Here is a 25,648-nt window from a genome sequence, read left to right as displayed (position 1 = left end):
CGGGTATCGGGACCAAGTCATCAGTGCAACCTCCACGTTCTCCGGTGATAAATCACTCTTTGGGAAACATCCAGAATCCTTTCCTGCCAACAGCCTTTGATTAATATCAGCTTCATCCATCAGATTAACCCACACAGCTGATGAATGGTGCTGTTTTCTTGGTTCTCATCCAGGTACGCTTCCCTGTGCCCCAGCAAATTTACTGTGTCTTCCACAGCTTTGCAAACCAGAGGGCCCTTTGCAGCCCCTAAATCATGACAATGGGTCTTTATGTGCTTGATGCTTGCATAACTTTGAGGATCTCTCAAGTTCTGGAGACTAAAATAAAATCTTTCTGTGTTTGATCAGACAGAGGAGCGTCTGGCTACTTCTCTCCCCCGAGTTCAAGCTCTACTTCCTTAAGAACCTATGTTCCCGGGTAGTTCCTCCCGATAGGGGAACTGTTTCTCCTTGGATGCCAAATGGACAGTGACTTTTCTCACAAAAAGGCAGCAGAGATCACAAAAGGGTGGAACCCCGGTGGCTGGGCAGCGCTAAGGCGAGAGATTGCACCGGGAACTCTAGGCTCATCAGGAGGGAAGCTGTCTCCATAGTGAGGAACTAAGGGTCCTTGCAGGGCCGCTGGAGAGAGCAAACCTGGGGCTTTGGGCCACGGCAGGCAGTCTAAGCTAACAGTGTGAGTTATAGGGGGGGCCTTGAACCACACAATGTCAGTCTGACCTCTGGAGTCCCTGGATGACTAAGGTCACCCGTGACTTCATGCCTACATGGCCAACCCCAGTGAGAACCCTAGACACCGTGGCTCGGAGAAGTTTTCTGCTTGACGATACTCCACACGTGTTGTCACACATCACTGCTGGGAGCACAAGCGCTGTCCATGGGACTCCACGTGCAGAAGACAACTGGATTTGAGCCTGGGTTGTTTGGGACCCTGCCCACTGCACCTTTTACCTTTGTTGATCTTAATCCGTATCCTTTTGCTGTCATAAATAGCAAATGTGTATACAGCAACTTGTCTGAGTTCTGTCAATCTTATTAGTGAATCGTTGAACTTGAAGGTGCTCTTGGGGACCCCCAAATACAGTGGGGCACACCGACGAGGAATCTAGAGAAGGTTCTCATCCCCTCTGACACTGGGAGCATGGAAGGTTATCTGGAGGCCGTAGGACCACACGTCTGATTAGCTGCACAGACCAAGTTTAAGTTAACTGTGTAGAGAAGTCACATGTGCGTGTCTCCAGAGTATGGGGTCAGTTTTCTTCCAAATGTCCCAAGTTTAAGTCACGTCAGGGACTGGGTCAGTCCCAGTGCCCAGACTGGTTTGTTGTTCATGCTAGTGTGTCTCCCCCCCCCCCATTTCTACAGCTTCATGGTTGCTGCAAACATCCTGGACATTTCTTGAGCATTGATATTAAGTGTCTGTGACCTTGGAGCAGGCAGGGGAGTTAGCATCACTGCATTCATTGTCAGGCTTCTGACAGGCGGCCTCCCACCTTCAATATTTCCGCAGAGTCACAGGACAGAAAGAAATGCTATTTTCAAAAAGAACCGCTTTCAATTAATTGATCTACCTGGAGCCTAGGTGAATTCTGCAAACGCAGCCGACTCGGGCCTGGGTGAAGCGACGTAGCCCGATGTATTGCTCGGTCCCATTGTTTTCTCAAGGCCTCACACAGACTTGCAGATATTCTCAAGGCACGTTTGTTTTAAGGCTGGGGAAACAAACAAGAGGGAGCTCAAGCACTGAGAAGGAAAAGCTACAGAGACATAAATTCTGACAGTAGCAGCGATGGGGCCAGGCTCTTCTAGAGGACGACTAGGTGGCAGGGCACTGGACGGGGGGCTACCCATCAGCCCTTTCCACTTGCACAGCTAGAAAGAGCTTCTGCAAGACCCCCTTGCTACTGTATAATAATTAGCAGCAAGGTCAAGTTGAAAGCAGCACGCGTTCTTCACTCTCTGTCCAGTGATGTTTTCCTAATACCGGGCTATGTCTCCCTCATCGCCCCAGTTTGCATCAAGCTAATCTAAAGTCATTATTATATTGCTCAGTGAACATAATATGTTGTTTGTGAGGCGATTGTAATGTGGCAAGGGCAGAAGATGAGCTATTCAGTTAGAAGAAGGTTGCCAGATGTCCTATTCCTTCTCCCCACACCTGATAAAGGGACTTCTGTGTTGGATGCTGAGCTCCCCCACTCCCCCGCTCCCAATGCCTGGCTTTTGTGTGGCAGAATAAAAGCGATGATGGAAAAAGAAGACAGGAGAAGTGGGGTGATGGATTTGCGTAAGGAAGAAGGGAATGCATGTGAGAGAGAAGAAAGTATTGAGGCAAAACAAAATGAAAATAAATGGAGGAGGTATAAAGAAACCAAGAGGGGAGCCAGAAAGCTTGATTTCAGGAGCATTATTGAGGGGTAAGTTGGAAAATTAAGCCTAGACAGAAGCTTTGAGATGGTAGTTTGTGGGAAGTGGGGGATAACGGAGGGCTACAGGATAAGAACAGTTTCTAGGGAGTGATATGATTTCCATTAGCTATTCTTTAGGTGCTACAAGGAAGGACTGGGTGGCTAAACTTCTTTTTTAAGAAAAAAAAAAGATGGCTGGACGATATGATCACCTACCCTATATTTGGGTTGCATTAAGAAGGGATTTTTCATAGTGTTCAAAATAGTCACATGATTTTTAGAAGGCCAGAGTCCCTTGATGAGATAGTTCAGGTAGATGGCACAATAAAATGGCCAAACCACTGGTTTGGGGACCAGATAGACTGGATCAGCTGCTTTTGTCTGCAGCAGTGGGAGAAAAACTAAGATGTCTGGCGTCTCTGAGAGAAAATGGGGTGCTGATGCCACCGGGACGAGGAGAGAGGTACCATGCACCCACCCCCAGCACCTCATGCTGTCTCCCTTTTCTCAACTTGTAGACACTTGCTTTGGTCGGGAATGTGAGTGTATACGCGGGGGCTGTCTTCTGTTTGAGTTTTCTTTGTTCGTTTGTATTTTTAGCTTACAAGGGGACTCAGCAAGGATAAGGTCATGCAGAAAGCAACAGTACTTGGTCCGTCTGACTCCTTTTTTTTTTTCTTTTTTAACACCTCATTTCCAACATCAAACTGTTAGGCGAAGAGGAATCAGGCTCTTTTTGTCTAGAATTAGTGATGATTAGATGAGTTTGTGGCCCCCTGCCTCGGCAGGAAAATCACTCAGAGTTCTAGAACCTTTTCAAAGGACGCATTTATTGACGAGTTATCACATAATCACGTTGTATACTCACTGTGTGAGTGGGATACCCTTTTCACCCTCTGACAGATGTATGTTGCATTCTTCAGAAACCAGGAATAGTATTCAAGACAGTCCCTAAAAATTTAAATCACAGTAGAGGGCAATCACCACCTTTTGTGGCTGCTAGAAGGAACCAGAATTTTAAAACGTGATAATGGCCAATTATTCACAGCAAGGAAGCCCCTCTCGATCTTTATAGAGTGTGGGAGAAGAGGTACAGAATGAGGAAAAATGCGTAGACTTTAGAGTCAGGAAGACTTATTTTTAATCCTAGCATCATTCCTTACGAAGATGTGTGACTTTGGGCTGATTGCTTAATTCTCTGGGCCTTAGCTCTTTCATCTACAAAGGACAGGCAATAATAGAACCTATGATAACTCATAGGTTATCATGGGGATTAAATGAGATAGCATTTGCAAGGCTCCTGCACATTGCCTGGCTTAAAATAGGTGCTCAGTAAATGATAACGTCCGTTTATCTATTTTGTGTGTGAGACAGAGTGAGTGTACAGTGCCATTATAGTTAGCCATGCAGCAAATACTTGGCAAAATAATATCCCGCTCTTGGCTGGTGACTGCATAGATTACTTCAAAGGGCTGCTGTGAAAGGAGCACTGATCACATTATTAGAAAGAAGTGTTTTCAGGGCAGGCTGTGACACAAGCTCACTGTAGGACTCTGAAAATTCACTTCCCTTTCAATCCCACACCTGGGATGGGGGGCTCAACATGCTCTAATTTCTATCCCATCTCTATTATCCTGTGATTCTAGCATACTCTGGGGAGCTAGCTGTAAAGATTTCCCAGGTTCTATCACCCTCAATTTATGAGAGACTAAACCTAAGGAAACGAAGGCACAGAGATAAATGGATTTGCCCAAGGATGCACTGCTTTCAAATGGCAGCGCTGGATTTTAACCCACGTACTCCACTCCAGGCCAGCACACACTGCCATTCTAACAAGCAATCAGACCCATGTGAGTCAGGACCCAGCCAGAGAAAAACAGAACCCAGGTGGTCCTGGAAAGGGAATTTAATACTGGGAGTTACTTATAAAGGGGGTAGAAGAACTCTAACCTATAAAGAGGTTAGAAAGAGCCAACAGGGGAAATACTATTCGAAGTAGAAATAAAGGGGGAGAAACCCCCTGGCTTCTCCCATTTGCTGCCCAAGATCTCCTGTAAGTATCTCCTATTGGATAAACTTACAGGAAGCTGGCTGGCAAGGCATTCTGGGAAGTGTAGCATGTACCAGTCAGACCCTCACATTGCAGAGCAGACTAGAGAAAGAACAGAGTGGATCTAAGAGTTGAATGGAAGGATGACTATCACCAGAGCTCCTTTTGCTGTGAGCCTGTAACCTCCTATTCTCAAGGTGACATCTCAAAGCCCTGGTCAACCACTGGCATGTCAAGCTTGGTCAGCAGCTGTCCTGACCCCTGGGTATTTCGGTGCCACAGCTAAAACATGTCAAGGATGCTGGAGATGGGGTTCAAACTTGGCTATGAGAGTGGACAAGAGAGGAAGGCACCAACGACCACAGACATACATCTTCCAGGCACTCTGCAGGAACGGTTAAGTATGTTATTTCATTTCATTTCGTTCTCACCACAATCTGGAAATATAGGCAGGAATGCTGCTACCCTTCTACATGAATGAATGCCACCACCTTGCTTGCCAACACCCTCAGGCGTATGGCTCTTGCTTACTTTCCTGTCTGGGTAAAGGAAATATCTTGCACTCGTTGAGGGACCCAAGACCAGGGACAGAAAGGAGCGATGGAAAAAGGCTGAGAATCTGAACTCGGGGCTCAGAGCCAGTGGATAATGGAGATTTGAAAAGCTGAAGGATCTCATGAGTAGTCTTGGAAAATAACATTAAAGATCTGAGAGACTGGCCTCAGGCCACTGGAGCAGAGGTATTCATCTATGTTGCTTGGTTCTGGGTTTACAGCCAAGAATAAATTCCAGAAGAAAAAATAGTATGTCAGCCTTCCAGAGCAGGAAACTGTCTACATCTATACCTTCTTAATTAAAGATGGGGTCTGCCCTCTAATTTTCTTTTACAGCCTTTTCATTTGGCCTGCAAATGACTGATAGGGATTTATAAAAGAATTGGAATTTAGATGGACACATCTTCTGATTATTACCTTTTAGCAAATCTCACCAGGCTGAGAGCATTTGAGTTTGGGGACCGCTCATTATCCTCTGTAATTATTCCATCAGATGTGACATAGTTCAATTCAACTCAACTTGACTTGACTCAGTTGGACTCGACTAGGCTGCACTCAATGGCACTTATAATGTCATGCTCTGCACTTGGATCTGGGGACCCAGAAATGAATGAGCTCCCATCCTGGTTCTCAAGGAGGTGACAGTCTGGAAGCGGACTCACTGAAGAGTCCACCTCATTGAAGTACCCTTGTCACCTCTCTGAGGATTATTTAATGCTGGGAAACCTGTGGCCTGCAGAGGAGCCATACAGAATAAAAAGGCTATAAATACTGGCAAAGCAGAACTGCCCACGTTACCTCATGGCTGCTATCCTCACGTCCCTTCTCTGGCTCATGCAGAGGCACTGCTGGAAAAAGCGGCACAGCTCCATCAGGCACGGGTTGAGCTTCTGGGTGGCCACGGTGAGAGGAGCAGCTGTCATGGCTTCCTCTTTGAGGAGCCTCTGAGGACACCCTAGAAGACACAATCCCAGACCATTCAAGTCAAGAAGAATCTAACAAGTATCTTCCCTTTGTTAGGTACTGTGCTTGGTGAATACAGGCTTGCCGCTGATCTCCGGTTACTCTCAGACAAACAGGTAAGCATGGCGTTGCTGCGCCATTGCCCGGTAAAGCTGCTGTGAGAGCTCTGAGAGATAGATGGAGGGGGTCCGGTTCCAGGAGGAAATCAGAAATGATTTCACTGGGGAGGAAACAGTAAACAAGGATCTAAAACATTGAAGAGGCTTTGGAATTAAACAGATCTGGGCCTCAAGCTTAGTCAGTTTTTATCTGTAGGACTCACTAAAATTGCTTAATGAAGATAACGTTCCCTACCCTGCAGAATTATTGCAAAGAAAAACTAAAAATAGGCATAGCCCACTGCCTGGTACACAGTAGGAGCTCAATAAATATTTAGTGAGTGGATGAATGAGTGAATGTCAAGACTTTGTGGTATACTTTTTGGTGGATGGGCAGAATCATTTATTGGAAGATGCCAGAACCCCTTTATTTTATACTTTTATTTCTCATTACATGGATGGATGGATGGGAGGAAGGATGAATGAATGGATGGATGAATGGATGGATGGATGGATGGATGGATGGATGGATGGATGGATGGACAGTTAGAGTTATATAGGTAGATATAGATATATAAATATAGATTCAGATAAAGATCTATAGATACAGGTAGATGCTGAAGGCAGGGTTCTTGGGGAAAGACAGCAATGCTGGGAAAAATTGAAGGCCGCAGGAAAAGAGGCAGAGCAAATACGAGATGGACCGAGTCCATAAAAGAAGCCGTAGGCTGCGTCTCCAGCAGCTGAGCAGGGCTGTGAGGACAGGGCACAGCGGATGTCGCCCATTCATAGGGTCGCCAGGAGTCAGAGCTGACTTAATGTCACAAACAACAAAAATATATAGCCAGCTTGTTTTCTAAAACTCAGTCTGACAACTGGCCCCATCCGCACCAGTAATGCATTTCTTTTGAACCCCGGCGGGGGTGGGGTAGGGGGGAGGGAAGGGTTATAATAGCTGATGGCACCATAATCGCGTCTTTGTGTCTGAAAAGCCCATTCACCATTCACTGCAGGTTGAGGGTGGGGCTGAGGCAGATCTGAGGTGATATGAAAAAGGAGACTGCTGGCTCCAGCCATTTAATAATGTCCTGTTGACATACGACTGGATGGTCTGGGGACAGGCGGGAAACTAGTATAGAAAGGCCTTCAGGACTGGGAGGGGCCCGTGGGCTCAACCAGCTTTGAAGGACTCACTGTGTATCCCTGTCTCCCTTACAGAAACTGGCTCAATGGAAAAGAGGACAGCGACACATCCACATGCTGGGAAAATGCAGCACAAACCACAGAAACTCAAAGCCCCGAGCCTCTGTCAGATGTCCGTAAAACCCAGGTCCAAACCCAGGACAGGGTTTCCTCCAGATTTCCCTATGAATTCGTGTGCAGGGATGGGGAAGGCGGGCTGTTCTTTAAAACAGAACAAAAGTGAGTTGCACCCTGTGAAGGAGGGATGAATTTTGGAGTCATCCTTTCCTCCTTCCTCTCCCTCTGCTGACATCACGCTCATTATAAGAACATTGTAAAAACTTCCACTTGCAAAGTGCAAGGCACAGTCTCAATAGATGGCCACTCACTCAATAAAACTTGACTGAATTCAATTATATGGAGCTCTAGAGTTCCATATCACTTCCACACACATTATCTCACTTAATACAATACCCTGTGGGGCAAAGGGGCATGTTTAGTGCCCATAATCATTGTTATTATTCTTGCCTGACAGCGGAGGAGGCTGAATTCCGGAAGGTGAGTGCCAGAGGCCACCTCGCCAGTAAATGGTAGAGCTAAGATTCGAATCCCAGCCGTGCAAATCTAAATTTATCAAACACGCCTCCTTTCTATTTTGCTGCCCCACCTCGTCCAAACCAAACAAAAGCAGTAGGAGGGACAGGGCACGGGTACATACTTGAAGCTTGAACTTGGTGGGGTCCTGGGACCAGGGCTGGCTCTTCTCCAGGGGTAAACGGCCACGCTGCGAGGAGATCATCTGCAAGGAGCAAGAATGGCCTCAAAAAATCAAAAGGAAATGGTCTTGGGTTATACAGGTGAGCAGAGAATCATGACACCCTAAAGATAAGGGAGCTCTCGAAATCTACAGGGACATTGGGGCTAAAAAGGAGGAAGCGACTGATCCACGATCACAGGGCAATTTAACAAAACAGCAAAGCCCTTGTTCCTGACTCTTTTCCTGCTAAACGCAGTCAAGCACAGTAACCAGCTTTGTTTGCTTACTGGCACCCCTGTCCGTCCCACCATGGCCCTGTCCCTAAGCTGTTTCTTGCCTGTGGTATTGGGTTCCTCTTTGCAGCCCACTCTTACCTGCCTGTGGATATTTGGGGGCCGGTGCCTTGGTTGGATTTGGAGTCTGTGTGCCAGGGGTGAGCGTTCCTGGAATGAGATGAGAGAGAGGTGAGCCTGCGTTTCTTCTCAGGATGCCTAATCAGGAGCAGAGGTCCTATGCCATCACTCCTGCCCTATTCATCCAACGTTGGTTGTTAAGCCAGGTACCAGGTAGGGCACTGAGGATTCAGAAATGCGTAAGAACTAGAACCCACAGTGGAGGCACTTCCAGCATCGAGGAGGAGATGGGTAAGTCGCAGCAGAAACTGTGGTATTGTGTGTAGGTGACCTTGGAATCATGTTAGTACTGGTAACTACACAGGAGCAGAATGGTGCTACCCGGGCAGTGAGTGTCCAAGCCCAGGTGCTCCTGGGCAGAGAGAAAATGACGCCTTTCTCATTCCTCTGAGTCTGAGTGCACACAGTTACCCCATCCCCACCCCTATGGATGGCCTGTCCTCTTCACAATAGAGCATGGGCTCCTCTCATCAATTCTTTGGATCATGTTCACAAGTCCTGGTTTGAGGACCTGGTTTGAGGATGTGATCCTTGCTGTCAAGATTCTGGCCTCTGGCAAAACCAGCAAAAGCATCCTTCTTAGAGGGAATGAGGAGGAAGATGATAAAACAGGCAATTTCACTCGTGTGGCTAAGTGGAAGGAAAGGGGAGAGGTAGACATGCAGCGTGAGCAAGGAAGGTGGGCACCCAAATCAGCTGGGGTGGGGTCCTGGGGGACAGGTGACATCTCTGGGACAGAAGAACCACAGAGAAGTGAGCGGGGGATAGTTTGCCATAACTGGGGTCTAGAGGGTGACGTAGAGGGGAGAGGGGAGGTGGTGAGAAGCAAGCAAGGGTCTCAGAGCGTGGGACTCAACCCCACCTGGTGTTGTAACACTGCTCGTTACTTATTATGCACCTGGGAACATATTATTATGTTACAAGGACTGTGGGTGTTGCAGTGTTAACTTTAACAAGGCTCCAGGAGGGCCACTGAGTTAGTACTGGAGATGAGCAGTGTGACACATTTACAGACAGATGACTCCGGGCCTCCCTTTGTCTTTTTCTTAGAGTGAGTCAGCATTTTCTTTTGCTTCCTTTTCAGGCGTGTGAATGTGTTCCCCATAAACACAGAAGGAGGCATCAGTAAATGCTTGCTGCCTGGGTGTGTTTCTAGAAACTGAGCAGCCTTAACCACGACCCAAATGCAGAGTTTACTTGTCTGCGATTGTTATTTACAGTTTAACGAAGTGACTGCAGAATCGCAGAGGATGAGAGCTGACAGGGACCCAAGCAGGAGCAGGCCTGTGCTCTCCTCTGGCGGGCCTCCTGTTTGTCAACACCCTTCCCAAAGCGTGTTTCCTGAAGCTGGCCATGCCGCTGCTGCTGTGGGTGCAGGAGGAAAGGTTGGTAGGGGGTTCCATTGATGGAGTGGTTCCAAGACGCTAAGTGCTGAGCTGAACACCTTACAGACATCACCTAATTTAATCATCACCACCACTCTGAAAAGCACGTAGCATCACTCCCATTTCAAAGATGAGAAACCTGGGACTCAGAGAGGTCAAGAAACTGCCTAGGGACACACAGCCATAGTAGAACCAGGATTTCAACCCTGCTGCATCTGAAATAAAGGACCAGAGCTCATTGCCTCAGGGCTGTGCTGCCTGCTGTTGTCCAGCTGGCCAAACCCAAGCTCGTTAGCTTTCATTTTTCCCTATGCAATTACGTCAGGTGTTTTGCTGATTAAAGCTATTAAAATTTGTATTTCCAGATCTGTTTATGCAATTGAGATTTTGAGCCAGGACTTTACATTTATGCTTATTAAAATTCATCTACTCCTTCCCCTCTGTTTCTTAAGAAATTCAGACAATTCAAGAAACTTTTACTGAAGGCCTACTGTGTTTCAGGGGAACTGGAGACTAATGACATATGGGCCCTTGAGGAGAGCGTGCCCTCCAGAGGAGGAAGGTCAAGTTCATGAACACGGACAGCAAAGCAATGATGCATTGACTGTGGTGAGCTTGGAAGAAGGGCCTCTGGCTGCAGGTATCAGAGTCAATGATTAAAATAAAGGCACCTTTTTTTGTTTGATGGTAAGAGTAGAAAATATGGAAAATTCACAGTGTTAGAGTGAAGAAAAATAAAAATCATATCTACTTCCCAGATATAGTCAAGGTGACTATGTTGTGAATTTCTTTCCAGTCTTATTTTGTTTTGTTTTCTAGTTTCTACGTGTATTTATTACACACATGCACACACACATGTAAGTACATACTCATATACACACAAAATTGGCATTGACAGTTTTTTTCCTGACTTCTAGAGTTCAGGCCTTACTCATATTACATTAATGTATATACTATAATTATATTTATATATGTAATTGATGTGTGTGTTACATTACATTGCATATATTTAATGTCTATGTAAGTAACATAATAATATTTATACATATTAGTACTATGTCAAAAAGGCAGTTGAATTATCTGGGGCGAACAACGTCAGCTTCTTGTGGTCACTCGTTTAATGGACAGCGAAAAGGGGGAAAAGGAGAAAAAAATTGTCAAGAGGGTACATAAAAGAGAGAGAAAGTGAGAGATTCCTGTGAAGAGGGACTTTTCATTCATTCATTCATTCATTCAAAGGTGGGAATAGGAATGGGGTAAAGAAAAGGTCAGAGAGTTCACTTTATGATGTTTAATGATGCTGCTAACTTATGTTTTATGACTTTCCTACACATGTATTCTAGTTCAACCATTTAGAAAAGGTTTTAAAAACAGACAATGCTAAATTTAGCTCAAAAGTGGGGGAGGTGGGAGAGAATACCCTCTCTTACCTGAGGTTGGGCTGGTCTGGGATGGGCTGCCATGTGTGGCTGCTGTCCTCGCAGGAGGCCCAGTAGGGCCGCTTGTGGTCATGACCTCCTTGGCCTCTGCAGGCAATGTTGATGTAAAGGAAAGTATTCCCCAAGGAGGCCCTCCAGGTGTTTTCTCACCGATGGTCTGAGCCCAGGGCCCGGGTAATGTGGAAGCCCAGGCCCGCCTGTTGGCTGTCACCCATGGAGTTCTGGCCACTCTCCTGGTAGCTGCACAAGTGACAGTAACAAGGCGCTTTATGCTCGACCACTTCGATTCAGATAGAAAATTGACATGACATGCAAATGTAGTCAAAGGGTAAATGCAACGAACGCGCAAAATGTAGATAATCCAGGAACTTAAACTCTACCCTGAACTGGAAAGAATGGACCAAACTAAACTTTACTTTCCTCACTACCAATTAAAGAAATTTCTCCAAATCCCTTGGCCACTCAAACAATCAGCAGGGGTGTGTGTCTGGCGGACAGTTGGTTCTCACAATATTAAGAAATACATTTCTAACCATGTGACACAGTGGAAAGGTGATGGGGGTTTGAGGTAAGAGGACCCGGAGGGATAAATTCTGCTTTTGCCTTTTCCATGCTGTCAACTTTGGGACAAGTTATTAAACTCTTTTTAGTTTTATTACTAAAATGGAGATGATGATGATAATAATAATAATACCCTATAATACCACAGGATTGTTATTAAGACAAATTTTCCTTCATTGGTCTCTTAAACAACTACTAAATGTTCTTACTTATTCATTCCCATGGTAAGAATTAAAATTTATGTTTTCAAGTTTTCCAAAATGAATCCCCTTGAAGGACTTTAAACCTCTAAGATAAGTTAGGAATGGTTGCCATCTTTAAAATATTCAGGTTTCTTACCCAGAACACGGTATACCGCTTCATTTATTCGACTATGTTTTTATTAGTGTCATTAAAATTCTGTAGTTTTTTTTTCTTTTTACATAAAACCAGCGCTTTTTCTCTTAAGTATATAGTTAGGTATTTTATTAATTTTCTTGCCACTAGCAAGCACATCTTTGTGTTGTTGGGATTTTTTTCTTATCATACTGGAAGGCTTTCTAATTTTGTGTAATTTTCATAATGTAGCTATTGTACTAAGGACTTTTCTAGATAATGAAGTTGATTCCTTTTCCCCATTCTTGTCTCACTGCCTGCCTGCCTCTATCACTTCTTACCTCCTCGGGGAAGCCTCCTCTCTGGGCTCTCCAGGACAATAATTCTTTGTAGTCTGGACAATAACTATCGGTTTACTTGCCTATGTCCCCTTCCCTGGTCCGTGAGCTCAGGAAAGAAAGGGAATGTAGGCAGAGCTGTGTTGTTTACAGCTAGCCTGGTGTCTGCTATTAAATACATGTTTTGATGGATGGATGAATGAATGAATGAATGAATGAATGAATGAATGAATGAATTCTGATGACTGACCCATTGATGGAACTCACTGAGACAGGACTGACTCTTACAGAAAGAGCTATCCCAGTTGTAAGCATGCTTTTTGCATCTTCAGTGACTACACCACTGATGATGCCCACAAAATTGTGGGGAAGGGGGACCCTCTTGGCACATCATCAGCTTTTCAGACTGGCATCAAGTCATTAATATGTTCATGGCATCATTAGCCAGCCAGCTACAAATTAACCCAATCCTGCCATAGAGGGACTGCGTTTCAGCATTTAGTGTGAATTTCAGGACAGATATTCATAAATGCTTTGCTGAAATAAAATACCTTATGCTATAATATACTCCAAGTATGTAATATATTCTCACTGGGGTATGCTGGATGGAGAACCAGAGAGCTCTCTGTACTATAAGTGCAACTTCCTGTGAGTCTGAAACTATTCCAAGATAAAAAAATTATACAAGCACATGTTAGAAGAACATATATCAGTGACATATGTTGTCTTTGTCTGTATCGAACCCATGCTGGCTCACATTGATCTCTTAAGGGAGGCTGAAGAAGGAAGGGGTTGGTAGAGAGGCGTTGCAGGGAGGATTTTGCTTATTTTTGTGAGCCCAGAGGGCACAGGAAGGAGAAATGGGCAGGAGAGGAAAGGGTGAGGAAGCTCCTTACCCAAGGCTGGGAGCGTGGCAATGGCGCGGCCCGGCGCAGCCGCAGTCCTGGCGTGAAGCTCAGGGAGCCTGTTCATGTTCATGGTCTGCTCTCCCGCCTCTGAAGGATGAGCTGGATCTGTCCAGGGAGAGGTTCTCAGAGCAGACACGCCAGGGCTCTGGGCTCGGCGTGGAGGGATTGTCCTTGGTGCTGTTTCCTGGCTTGTGGGTGTGAGCTTTGAAGGCCCGGCTGTCCCCCTGGTTGCTGCACATTCAGGGGGGCATCAATGACAGCTTTAACTTTGAACACAAACGACTGTTGTGCCCCTGAAAGGTTCCCACACAGCAAATATTCAGAATGCAGAGATTCACACCTTGCTCGGACCAGCACCCTATGTCCCCAAACTAGGGTTTCTCCTTCAATGGCAAATTAGCCTAAAATATCAGTCTCTGAAAAAGCCATGTGAAGAAGCACTGTGAACAGAATGCAAAGCTGTCAGACCACAAAAGTATCAGGCACTTGACGCATTTCCTGAATGGAACCTGGACCCTCAGAGTCCTTGGGCCGCTTCTCAGCCCTCAGCCCCCCTGTGGCTCTGGCACTTGTCCCCGGAAGTCGTCCAGGGTTGCTCCACGTGCCCCGCCATTGTGACTGGGGACCAGAGGTGGGATTTAGGGGAATCAGGAACTGCTAGGTGGAAACTGCTTCAAAGACAGCCCCACAGAGACAGCAGGAAGGCGTAATTCAGAGGGCTCTCTCCCCAGTGTCTTGGATGCTTTGTGAAGAAATGGAAGAAGAGGCTCAGGTGTTCATTTTACCTCCATCTCCCTTCAGGAAGGCTTACGAGATGGGGACTGATATTAGGATGACGGGCTTCCTCCCACTAGCCCATAGGGTGCCTTCCTCTGGGTGGTAGAACGTTGGCCTGCAGACAGGTGTGATTTTGACCCCCACTTGCCCGTTCTGCAGGTAACCGTGTGTAGGGCACATCCTGTGCAATTGTAGACAGCGGCCCTGTAGCCTAGTTTCCTTTCTCCTGCTTGACTTCTGGGCTCAGTAACATTCCACATGCAGTAGAAGCCTGGTCCTTGCTCCCAGATTGATTGCACGTGGGACTAAGTGCTGCCCAATCAAACCATCACTCAGCCAGGTGACTGATTACCAGGCACATCAACCTGATTGCCAACTTGTTCTCTTTCCCCAAGCATTTGCTGCTTGGAGAGCTTTACTGAAGGAGCACCCAAGAGGAGACATAATTGAGTTTGGGGGTGGGAAGGTCATGGAAGGAATCTCTTGATAAGTGAGATTGACGCAACCATCCAATTTGTCCTCAGAATTAGACAGGTGAAGAGAGCCCACCAACTGCCCATTTCATCGCCTTATCAAGCAGCCTCATTCCACACGAACTGAGGTGTTTTCCTCAGCATACCTAGGAGATGCTCTACAATAAAAGCAAATCAAGGTAGCCCACTGAAATGGGACTGGGGATTTATCATACACTTTATTTGACTCTAAAACATTCATAAAGAACCTACAGTTTATAAGGTACTGTGCAAAGCACTGAGGGCGGAGGCAGACTTAGTCTCTGCCTTCAAGCACCAGTCAGTGAAGAGACACACATATAAGGTCAACTGTGATGTAACCTGGAGTAACACAGAGTCCCAATGACGGACAAGTGCTATGATGTCGGGTCCTAGAAGATTAATTTTGATTGCAGGACGTTTATGAAAGAGGAGGCAGCAGCTGAGCTGGAGACCGACAATTTGGGTTCTGAAATATAGAAAAGTAAAGAAGGAGATCTAGACTGAGATAATAGCATGAGCAAATTTGCAGGGGCATGGAGAGGCACATCATCTGCAAGAAGAGGAAGGAATTTCAGTGTAGTTTGAACAGAAGCTTCATGGAAAATGAGAGCAGGAGACGAGAGTGGGCTTGATGACAGAGAAAGGTGCACTCCACGCAGAGGACTTTGGACTCTCTGCTGTTGATGGGAATTCTGAGCAGAGAAGAGTCAACCCCATCGTATGTTAAGACTATCCCTCTATGGCAATGGATGGATGCTCTAGAGAAATACGTGACTGGGTCAAGGGGAGCTGGTTAGGAGGCTATTACAGTCCAAAGGTAGATGGCAAGCAGTAGCAAGGGTGGTCTTGGAGGACCACCCAGATTCCAGAAACTTTATTCAGCTAGAAATGACAGTTAAATGTAAGGGAGAAAGAGGGCTTAAAGGTGGTTCCAAAAATGCTGACTGGTGCCATGGAAAAGACAGGAAGAGTAGATGGAGTGTGTGGAGAGGCAGAGGATGGTTGGGTGGGGGCTGATTATTAGAGTGACGTCTACAACAAAGCCCAGTAGTTAATGTGAGAAAAACGTTCAAGGCAATAGAGAGCAGAAATGACTATGGAAAATGAGAGAAAGATGGCCCTCCTAGTGGGGGATGTGGAGGCAGCAGCTAGTAAACTCCAGTTGCTTGATGCCATGCGTTGGCAGGGGCATCCAAGATTGCCAGATCTTCTTTTGCAAAACAATCTAGAAATTAAAAAAATTTTTAAACTGACAAAATCCTTACATGTTAATACAGTGTGGCTAAAGGAGATACCTGCCGGCCGCACTTAGTCTTCAGTTTGCTAGATGGGACCCTGGCCTGGAGGCTTTAGAGCAAGAGTTTGGGAGGTACACTCACCCAGAACACCAGACAGGCTGCTGGTAAAGGTGTAATTGATAACAGGAGACTTTTCTGCCATCTCCCAGAAGTCAGAAAGGTTTCTTCCTGCAAAAGTCCCACCAACAGGGTCAAATCTTGGGCTCGCCTGATAAGAGACTTTGCTTAATGCTCCAGGGAGTTTGTCAGAGAATGGCTGGGGGCTCACCTGACTTTCCTGTCATGACACAGATGAAGATGCAGTCAGATTCATTTGTTTGACTCACTGTAAGACAAACCAGCACACAAGACGTAGGAATGGGTCTGAAGCTGCAAAGTCTTTGGTTGAAATAAAAATTAAGCTGGAAACACCTGGCTTAGGATGCTCTTGGAAAAGGAAGCTAACTCCTTACTTTTGAGGCAACCCTGATTTCCTTGATTATTGGGGGGAGGTGGGATGCAGTATAATGTAATGGCTAAGGGCCACACTCTGGGGTCAGCTTCCCTGGTTACATCAGCTCTGTCACTTACTGGCTACCCATCTTTAAAATGGTTAAGATTCAAATCCCACAGTCCTTTATTTGCAATTTCCAAATCCCCAAATCTCTGTAAGATAGAAGGTTTTGTGTGAGTTTTGTACCCAAACTCATTTGGTGGACTTGACAGAGGTGAGGCTGATTATAGAGTTTATCCCACTTCCTGTAAAGGGTCAAGCACTCCGCCAAATGACTATGAATGTGTTTAATTACAGCAGGCTATCCTGGATGCTGTTAGAGGTGTTATATCATGTATGGTGTGGACACCACATTAGACCTTCCAAAAGTCTGAAAACTTCTGAATTCAACACACTTGTCCCTGAAGATGCTGCCTAAAAGAGTATGGACATGTGGTCGCACATCCCTGGTAGGATGGTTATGACGATCCAATGAGATAATGTGTGTGAAGCGCTAAGAGTGGTGCCTGGCAGAGAGAAGAGCTCAGTAAATAGTCATAATAATAATGATTGTTACTGCTAATGTGCTACTATTATTTTATGTATTAACATAGTGACCAACAGCATGGACTTCAGACCTGGATCGCCTGCAGAGTGATCTTGGGCAGGTTACTTAACATCTCTGTGCCACAGTTTCCTCACCTGTAAAGTGGGGGATAAATATAGTAGCTACCCAGCAAGGTTGTAATGAGGCTCCAATGAGAAAATTCATGGAAAGCCCTTAGAAGAGCCCATGCCACTTAATGGCATCTATTCACATTCCTCTTTCTCTCCATCTCCCTGCTTGCAAAACAGTAGTTACTTTGTCGTGTAGCTGATGACATCAAGTGTTGGGCTGTTGACTAGACCTGTGCTTTGCAAAGTGGGTCCTCAGGAGAATGTGAACTGCCTGGGGGTTATATGAAGCCATCTTATAAATGAGGCATGTCTTTCTCAATTGTCCATCAGGCATGTGCTTCGGCTCCATGTAGCTCTAAATCTGAATCCTGAACAACCTTGAGCAAAATAGCCAACCTCTCTGAACCTCAAGTTTCCCACATTTAACATGGGAGCTCAGCTGTCCAGCAGAAGCTGCTTTCTTGAGTCTGCCTGGGTTTTGCACAACTTTGAGCCTTGGAGTCTTCCTCCAATGTTTTGGACTCCAGGAATATCTCTGATACCTTCAGATACTGGTGGTTGGAACCGGACCACACAGATTGCCGGATTAAAACTTCCCTGCAGCCTGGCCTGTGACACGGGTTTTGTGGGGGGAGGGGGTCTACTAGGTTTGGTGATCTTCCATGTTGGACGCCAAATCTCAAATGGCCAAGCATTTTCAAGATAAATGTACCTGAAAGGATGGAGGTCGACTTGAAAATCTCTGTGAGGTAGCTGGTAGAATTTCCAATGATGTCCACCAGTAGAGCTGTGAAGTCTAGAAGACAGAATGAGGAGGTTGACATTTCTGAGACTTGGTAGAGGGAGAAAGTATATCGTATTTGGAGTTGTCAGAATAGATTTTACAAGTTTGATTCAGTTCAGTGAACTGAGGAATATTAACAGTCATTAGAGAAATGCCACTAAATATAAAAACAGTCTCAACCTCAGGCAGGCAGAAAACTTTTGGACCCACAACTATCATCCCCTTTCTTTTCCATCGCCAAAGAGCTGTGCAAGGCCATGTTGTTGAATAGTGGTTTTTCTGATTTGTGTTCCCCAGTTATCCCACAAACTTCTACATGATCTGCAACACCCTTTCTGCCTCACCCTCACCATTCAGAGCTCATTTTCCACGACTCTCTGCCCCGGCTCACCTGCTCCAGCACACTGGCCTCTGCCGTTCTCTCTGCTGCCTCGGCTTTTGCCTGGAGCACTCTGTCTCCAGGGGCCCCAGGGCTGTCTCCCCACTTCCTGCAGGTCACCCCTCAATCATCATCTCATGAGAGAGGACTTCCCTGACCACCCTGCACACAGCAGCCCTCCCCACCATCACATCCCTCCTCACTCTTGCCTGCTTTATTGTTCTCACTGTAACCCTATCAGCCAACATGCTGGGTGTTTTCACTTTATTCAATTACTTTCCGTCTCTTCCCACAGAATCGAAGTTCCATGAGAGCAGGGGAAGGGCGTCCCCTTTGCTCAGTCTGGTGCCCCCACACAGAAGCATGTCTGACTAGTAGTATCTGCTCCATAAAGAATTGTTGAATGAGTGAATTAGTGGGGAGAGAGTAATTTTAATTTTAATTTTTATTTTTTGGGCTTCCTGAAAGATAAGGAACATGTAATATTTTAAATTTTTTCATTGTAACTAATATATAAATATGCTCTCATTGAAAAAAAAATCAGATAACACGAGGCCCCCTTTATCAACCATCTAAACCACACACCCCAGTCTCCTCAGAGGTAATCATCCATCCGGTGCCCACATATGTATGTGTTTTTTCATCAGTGACACTGTATTCTACATATTATTTTGTAACTTTCTTTTTCTAATTAAGAATGTCATGGAAGTTTTTCCATATGTAGGCCAGCTCCAGCCACATCCATTCACTTGTATTGTCTAAGGCAGCTTTCTGAAGCCTGTTTATATGGTAGACTATTTAACCACGTTCCCAATGATGGATATTTAGCTTCTTCTCAGACCTTAATATTAAAACAAAGCTGTGTGAGCTCTGAGCAACAGGGTCGCCGGTTCGATTCCCGGTCCGACTGAGCTGCCACTGAGCTGCCAAGAGGTGGAAGGATGGCTCAGCTAAAAAAATACATAAACAAATAAATAATACAGCTGCGTGAACATTTTGTTCTTACCCCTCTGTCTCTAGGGTAAAAAACCAAGAAAAAAACTCTCTTGGACGATGAAATGTGCACTCATTTAAGCATAATAGAGTCTGCATTTTCCTATCTGTATTCTGAGGAGCAAAAATTCATTCCACCTTATCTAGAAGAGCACAAGCAAAATCAGGAAAGAGTCAAACGTCCTGGATAGTCCCACCCACCTGATAGGTCATTGGTCCGATTGTTTAAACAGTAGCAGTACCGCGTGGGGAATTTGGCTGGGTCCACCGTCTTCAGGTTAGAAACTGGGAAGAGAAGCAGTCCACACAGCAATCTTGACAGCACAGCCTGACCCTGCTGGCCCATGGCTCACCGTTAGTGCCACCAGGAAGGGCTGGGCAGCACTTACTGTTGTAAATGGTCACAGAAAGCTTGTGGAAGGCGAAGGAACTGTAGGACGTGATGCTCAGCAAGGAGAAGAACTTCTTGCTGTCTGCCAACGATATCAAGATAAAGAAACAGGCAAATTATATCATTATATTATATTATATTATAAACATTATATAGAAATTATACATAAAATTATATAAAAATTGTATATAAAATATATATGAAAATTATATATTACATTGTGTTATATTATAAGCCATAATATAACTGAGTAAATGAATAATAGAAATTAACAATACAACAAACAAGTAATAAAAATCAATAACAAAAATGAACAATACAAAAATAGAAACCGAAAATAATAAACAAAAGCAAAACAAAACAAAAAAAGCAAAAATACACGTATGTCACGTGGCTATCTTTTCCAATTGGCCCTTAAGCTCTAGCAATTCTCTCAAGATATCATTATGATTAAAAATGCCAGCGCACATGCTACGTTTGGAATATAGTTTGCTCTCAAAATGCTGGCCAACCTCCTGCTTCGCTCGGGTGTGTTCAGTCCCATCATGAGCTAAGCCCATCCTCCTCTCTGAACACGGAGAAGCTGGGACACGGCAGCATGAGGTGTCTTGCCCAAGTCAGAGCGTCCGGAAGGGAAGCTGCTACATGCAAAAATGGGCCTGGATTGTGCTTTTCAGCAAATGTTACCTTTCAAGGCTCTGCTCAGCATCCCGTTCACCAGCTCTGTCAGGTTAAGTTCTGACAGATCCACCGCCCTTGCAGGCAACTCTGAAAGAGATTCGGAGAGAACGTCACCGGCTGGCTTTTGTTGGTAACAGAAAAAGTTCCTCGTTTCCAATGTTCAGACAGACGTGCCCCCTTTTTGACCATTTACTGACCTCACACCCTTTTCCGGACACAAGGAGTTTGACGATAAAAGGCAGTCTCTGCTCTCAGCAGGGGACAGCCACTGGCGTACATTGTGACAAGACAGAGACGATGGAAGAAGTCTGGGGGCAGCACAAGGAACCCCTATTTTAAGGAATGTTTGGTCTCTGCATTGGAGAGGGTAGAGATTGGTGGGAAACACTCGCATATCTGGGGAGCCCAAGGAAAGGACAGGAGCTCCCGACGTGTTGTATTTGGGAATGACCACCTCGTCTGACAGGTGCTCACACCTGGCTGGGCACTGGTGTCACTGGAAAGATCGTTTTAATATCATAATTCCCATGCTTGGGCTCCAACCACGGAGATTCAGATTTAATTCAGGCCTGTGTGGCCCAGACATCAGGGCCAAAATCAGTTATCAATTGATCCATCAATCAGTCAGTTAGCTGTTGTTCAGATATTGGCAGCGTGCAGCTGAGGGGAAAGACGCTGCGGGCCCTCCCTCCTTCCAGCTGTTCCCTGAAGCTTTGCAAACCACAGTTGACAAGGTGGAAATAATGGTTGATGCTCTTTATGTTTGTACAAACATTGGCTTTTTCAACATTTAGTTAATGTTCAGATAATTGTATGGCTAAGGCGATCAGAAGGCTGGAGGGATGCTGTTATCTCGCTGTGGGAATCGCGAGTGGGGTCCAGAGAAGTGGGATAATTTCCTCAGCAGCCCAGGCCACCCATGGAGCCCCAGGAGGGTGGGGGACTCACCTGTGGTATCCAGAAACGCCACCCTCTTTTCCTTCTTCTCTTCTCCTCCAAGGCCAGACACTGGGAAGAGAAAAGGCTTCAGGGGAGAAATTGGGGCCTCCACCCCCAGCTCCACGTTGTTGGAGAAGACTCAGAGGTCAGGCAAGGTGATTCTGAAGCAGTGGGGCTAATCTACCCTACCCCTTTACCGGATAGGGAAACTGAGGCTCAGAGAGGACAAGGAACTTGCCTAAATTTGCACAGCTGAGTCCGGGTAATGAAGGGATCAGTGTCTACTTCCTAGAGCTGCAGAGCATGGGCCCTTCCAAAATATCAGACCACTTGCCCACTTGGCAACGTTCGTGGTACCAAAGAAGAAAATGACAGAGGGAAATTTGAAATGCCCAAGGTGTGCATTCATTCTTTACCCATTCAACAAATACTCACGGAGGGCCAAGCAATACACTAGGTGTTGGGTGTAAAGAGGTCGAGGGAAAGGACCAGGTGTCCACCCACCTCCGTGAAGTTTACTGTCTGTGGCTCAGGTGGGAAGAGGGAGATTCACTTGTAATTGCACCTGAGGAGCGTCAAACAAGGAAGAATGGGTTGCTGTGAGCACTCGTCTCAGGGCACGCAACCTGGCCTGGGGGAATGCAGAAGGCTCCCGTGGAGGGGCATAATGCCGAGGCCTGAAAGACCCACTGTCTTGGATGGGATGCCGTTGAATCACTCAGCATTTGTTACTATTATTGTTGTTGCAATGATTTTTTTTCAGAGTTCGTTCCAATGGAGGGGGTGCTTTATGCCCATTTTACAGATGAAAAAAAAACCAAGGCACAGAGAGGCTGGCAAATGCATCCCTGAGTCACAGTGTTACAGAGTCAGCCAGGGCTTACGCCTGGCCTAGTTACCTGTTGCACTAGGGAGAGCCCCTGCTTTTTCCTTCTTAACTTCATTTCCAGGCCCTGAAATAAAAGTTTTCATGAATAAAATAGTATCGTGGAACCACAGCCTCACACAATTTATAACATCCTTAGGCGTCACCTCGTACAACACTCCCTTTGAAGGCTGAGGACCTTGAGGCCAGAAAAGGGAAAAGTGGCCCTGCTCCCCTCCCCCGAGCCCCACACAGCCACCTTTCTTCTTTCTGCTTCTATGAATCTGATGATTTTAGATTCCTCATAGCAATGGTATCCTATGGTATTTGTTCTTCTGCTGACTTATTTTGCTCAGCATAATGTCTTCCAGCTTTATCCATGTTGTTGCAGATGGCAGGGTTGTCTTCTTTGTTAAAGCTGAATAATATTCCATGGTGCAGGAATACCACACTTTCTTTACCTATTCATCTGTGGATGAACGCTTAGGTTGTCCCCCTGTTTGCCAAGCGCCCTCTTAGAACTCAAGTCCAGTCAACTGTTGTCAGCCAGTTTGGCCTTTCACTGATTATCAAGCTTTCTGGTTAAATACCAGCGCTTTGGGGTTAGAGGTAGGGGGGGCTATCACTCCCTTTCCCTACAATGTGGCCACGAGAGGTGGTGGTTATGTTATGACGAAAGGAAGTCTGGTTTGGGAGATTCCGTCTCTCTGCCTCAGGTGCTCTGAAGGGCACTCTGCCTGAGTGGTCCTCTCTGAAGTGGCTGCAGGATCGGAGATGGACCTCGCCTGTTACCTGGCTGAGAAGAAGGGTGCTCCGTGCAGGTGAGGAACTGGGGTCGCTGGGCTCAGAGCTCCAGGCTGCAGGGATGCTGAGCTCGCAGGACCCCTACACCTGTCGAGCCAGAAAGATGGGCCCTGTGCCATCCATCATCTTAACTAAGAACATTTCTTGAACACCACTCCTTTCATGAAGGAAACATGATTTCTGCCACTCTTTTTTATAATTACAAACTTCATTTCCAGGCACTGAAATAAAAATTTCAGTGGATGGATGTTGGAAACAATATTTGAAGTATGCACTAGACACACCTGAAGTAAGGATTTCTGAATAGGACGTCACACAGAAGCCTTTTCAAATAAATCAACAGATCGTATAAAACTATTGTTCTCTTTTTGGATAAAAAGGCCACCACTGTAGTATTTTTAAAATAGAAGGTATTTGGTATTTTTCATACTCATGTATGCTTAGTATTTTATCACCTTTTATCCTTTATGATTACCTATAGAGCAGAAATTGCCGTTCCCATTTAAAGAGGAGAAAATTGGAGGCTTAAGTATGGGAGATATTTATTGAAAAGTACTCTGCTTAGACACAAGAAATTGGTACAACTGGTGTCTGGTGGGAAAGGGAAGTGGGGATGCATTTTAACTGCACACTTTTGTACCATTTGCATTTTGAGCCATGTGCAGGTACTAATTAAAAATAAATAAAATTGAAAAAATAAAGAATCTTCATCTCCCTTCCCCAAATGAGAAATATACCAAAAAATTATTCAGTGTATTTACCAAAAAGTTAGGAACAGAAACCCAGCCCGACTCATATGTCCTTCATGTTACAATGACCTCACCATCTTGCTGCATGGCCAGTTTCAGACCATCAGAAAAGAAAGCTGGAATTTATTACAAAGGTGATGATGGCGCACAACAATACCTCCCATTATGAAATCTTCTGGTGCAAATAGAATGTGAGAGTCTTTGGATTTAATAAGATTTTGAAAATCCAGGTGTTCCATGAACCATAAAGCAATCAGAACCTCATAGGACCTATGACTGTTAGAGCTTGAAATACAGATACAATCTCCATTTGACAGATAGAGAAAGTGAGGCTTCGGGAAGCCAAGGAATTTGCCCAAGACAGAGTGAGTGGGGGGGACTACCTGCCCGTTTACCTGTTGTAGGTAGGAAGGTTATGGCCTTTTCCTTTTTTGCTTCTTCTTTAATAGCGGACACTAAAATAAAAAAAAAGTTTTCATCAGAACAATTATAATCCAGAGACGACTCAGAGGGAATTAATCCAAACTACTCATTTTAAAGATGAGAAAATCATGATCTGGACTGGTGAAGTGACTTGCTTAAAATCCCACATGTGGTTTGTCTATTCGTGTGACCCTTTAGTTATCAAATATTTATTGACCAACAGTAATACTACTAGTGATTGAGCATATTATTCAGCACCTGGACTTTCATAGGCATTGAGTGTGTTAGATGCTGGGGTAGTATGATGAATAAATGGATACAGACTCCATCCTTTCAGAGATTATTGTCTAGTTGGAAAAGCAGACATCGAGGACATAGACTCAGGATGTCATTACAAACAATATTAGACAGTTAGAAGGGCAATTTGAGGGTGTGTAACAGGGAGCCTGATGTAATCTCAGTGATCTGAAAGCTCTCCCTGGCTGAGGGGTTGTTCAGTGCACAGATAACAAGATGTGCCCAGGGTCTGAGGTGGGCGTGAGTATTGATTGCCTTGAAGAACTGAAAGAGGCTAACGGTGATGGAACAGGAGAATGAAGGAGATAGGGGATTGTAGGAACTGGCAGAGACAAGGTGGACAGTCTCAGGTAGATCGTGTAAAGGACTTGGGATATGATCCAAAAACAAGTAAGCATCATTGAATAATTTTTTTTGAGGTGGGGAGACGTGAGGGAAGAACTTGGAAGGTGATGTAATGAGATTTACAAAAAGATCACTTAGGCTGGTGAGCAGAGAATGGATCGTAGAGAGACAAGAGGAGACACAGGGAGCTGTCTTAGAGGTCCAGGAAAGAGAAGACGATGGTTTGAACAAGAGCTGTAACAGTGGAGGAGCAGATAATTCTATAGCATAAATGGGACTCAAACCCCAAAAGTCAAAGGACAAATCCAGAAATCAGGAGTTTATTATTGACACTTCGATCAAACTACGTAGGATTCTGGCCTGAAATGTTGGCTGCTGCCAGTCTCTAAAGCACAATAAATACCCAAACTTAGAACAGCTACTTCTTGACCCACCTGTGTTCCAAAGGGACAGGACACATGCTAGGCTCATGCATAGCCTCCCTGGAGGACCGTGTACCAGGAAGCCTGGCATAGTCGTGATATTCTGGACCACCTGGAAGCAAGCAAGCAAGCACTTGGAGGAAACAGACTGGATTACTATCGACAGTAATGCAGAATATCCTTGAGAACACTCACGGGATATCATTAGAAATGCAATCTGTAAAAAGGCTTTGTATAGGTAGGATAGGTTAGGTTATGCTGAGGTAACAAGTTAACTCCATAATCTCATTGACTTAATTCAGCAACAAAAGTTGATTTCTTGTTTGTAGTCCACAGTCGCTGCAAATTGGTGTGGGGAACTCTGCTCCACACAGTCACTCAGGGACCCCCGTTAATGGAGGTTCCACTGTGTTAGCGTACTCCATCTGGCCCCTGTAGCCTCCTTAGTCATTGATTCATTGTGCAGTGGAAGGGAGAGAGCTGCAG

The 25,648-nt window shown here is 45.4% G+C and overlaps 1 protein-coding gene and 1 long non-coding RNA gene across 2 annotated transcripts; one reads left to right on the top strand and one right to left on the bottom strand.

The window, feature by feature from the left end:
* Positions 1 to 1,391: 1,391 nt before the first annotated feature.
* Positions 1,392 to 25,253, bottom strand: HHLA1 (HHLA1 neighbor of OC90). Its single transcript, XM_019651279.1, has 16 exons — positions 25,175 to 25,253; positions 24,071 to 24,130; positions 21,267 to 21,326; positions 20,325 to 20,405; positions 19,636 to 19,719; positions 19,448 to 19,531; positions 17,803 to 17,886; positions 16,209 to 16,265; positions 16,016 to 16,108; positions 13,360 to 13,602; positions 11,241 to 11,489; positions 8,387 to 8,455; positions 7,974 to 8,054; positions 5,811 to 5,967; positions 3,277 to 3,359; positions 1,392 to 1,712 (listed from the first exon to the last, which is right to left on the bottom strand). Exons 1-16 carry the CDS (start codon positions 25,251 to 25,253, stop codon positions 1,669 to 1,671), a joined length of 1,608 nt encoding a protein of 535 aa, XP_019506824.1. The 3' UTR covers positions 1,392 to 1,668.
* LOC109387423 (uncharacterized) lies at positions 7,529 to 10,498 on the top strand. Its single transcript, XR_002124993.1, has 3 exons — positions 7,529 to 8,112; positions 9,646 to 9,810; positions 10,263 to 10,498. It is a non-coding gene; the product is annotated as an uncharacterized LOC109387423 (long non-coding RNA).
* Positions 25,254 to 25,648: the final 395 nt, after the last annotated feature.

Source organism: Hipposideros armiger, unplaced genomic scaffold, assembly GCF_001890085.2.
Source record: "Hipposideros armiger isolate ML-2016 unplaced genomic scaffold, ASM189008v1 scaffold_157, whole genome shotgun sequence".
Taxonomy (NCBI): Eukaryota; Metazoa; Chordata; class Mammalia; order Chiroptera; family Hipposideridae; genus Hipposideros; species Hipposideros armiger.
The sequence above is the reverse complement of the archived record's forward strand: the minus strand, read 5'-3'. Positions and strand labels throughout refer to the sequence as shown.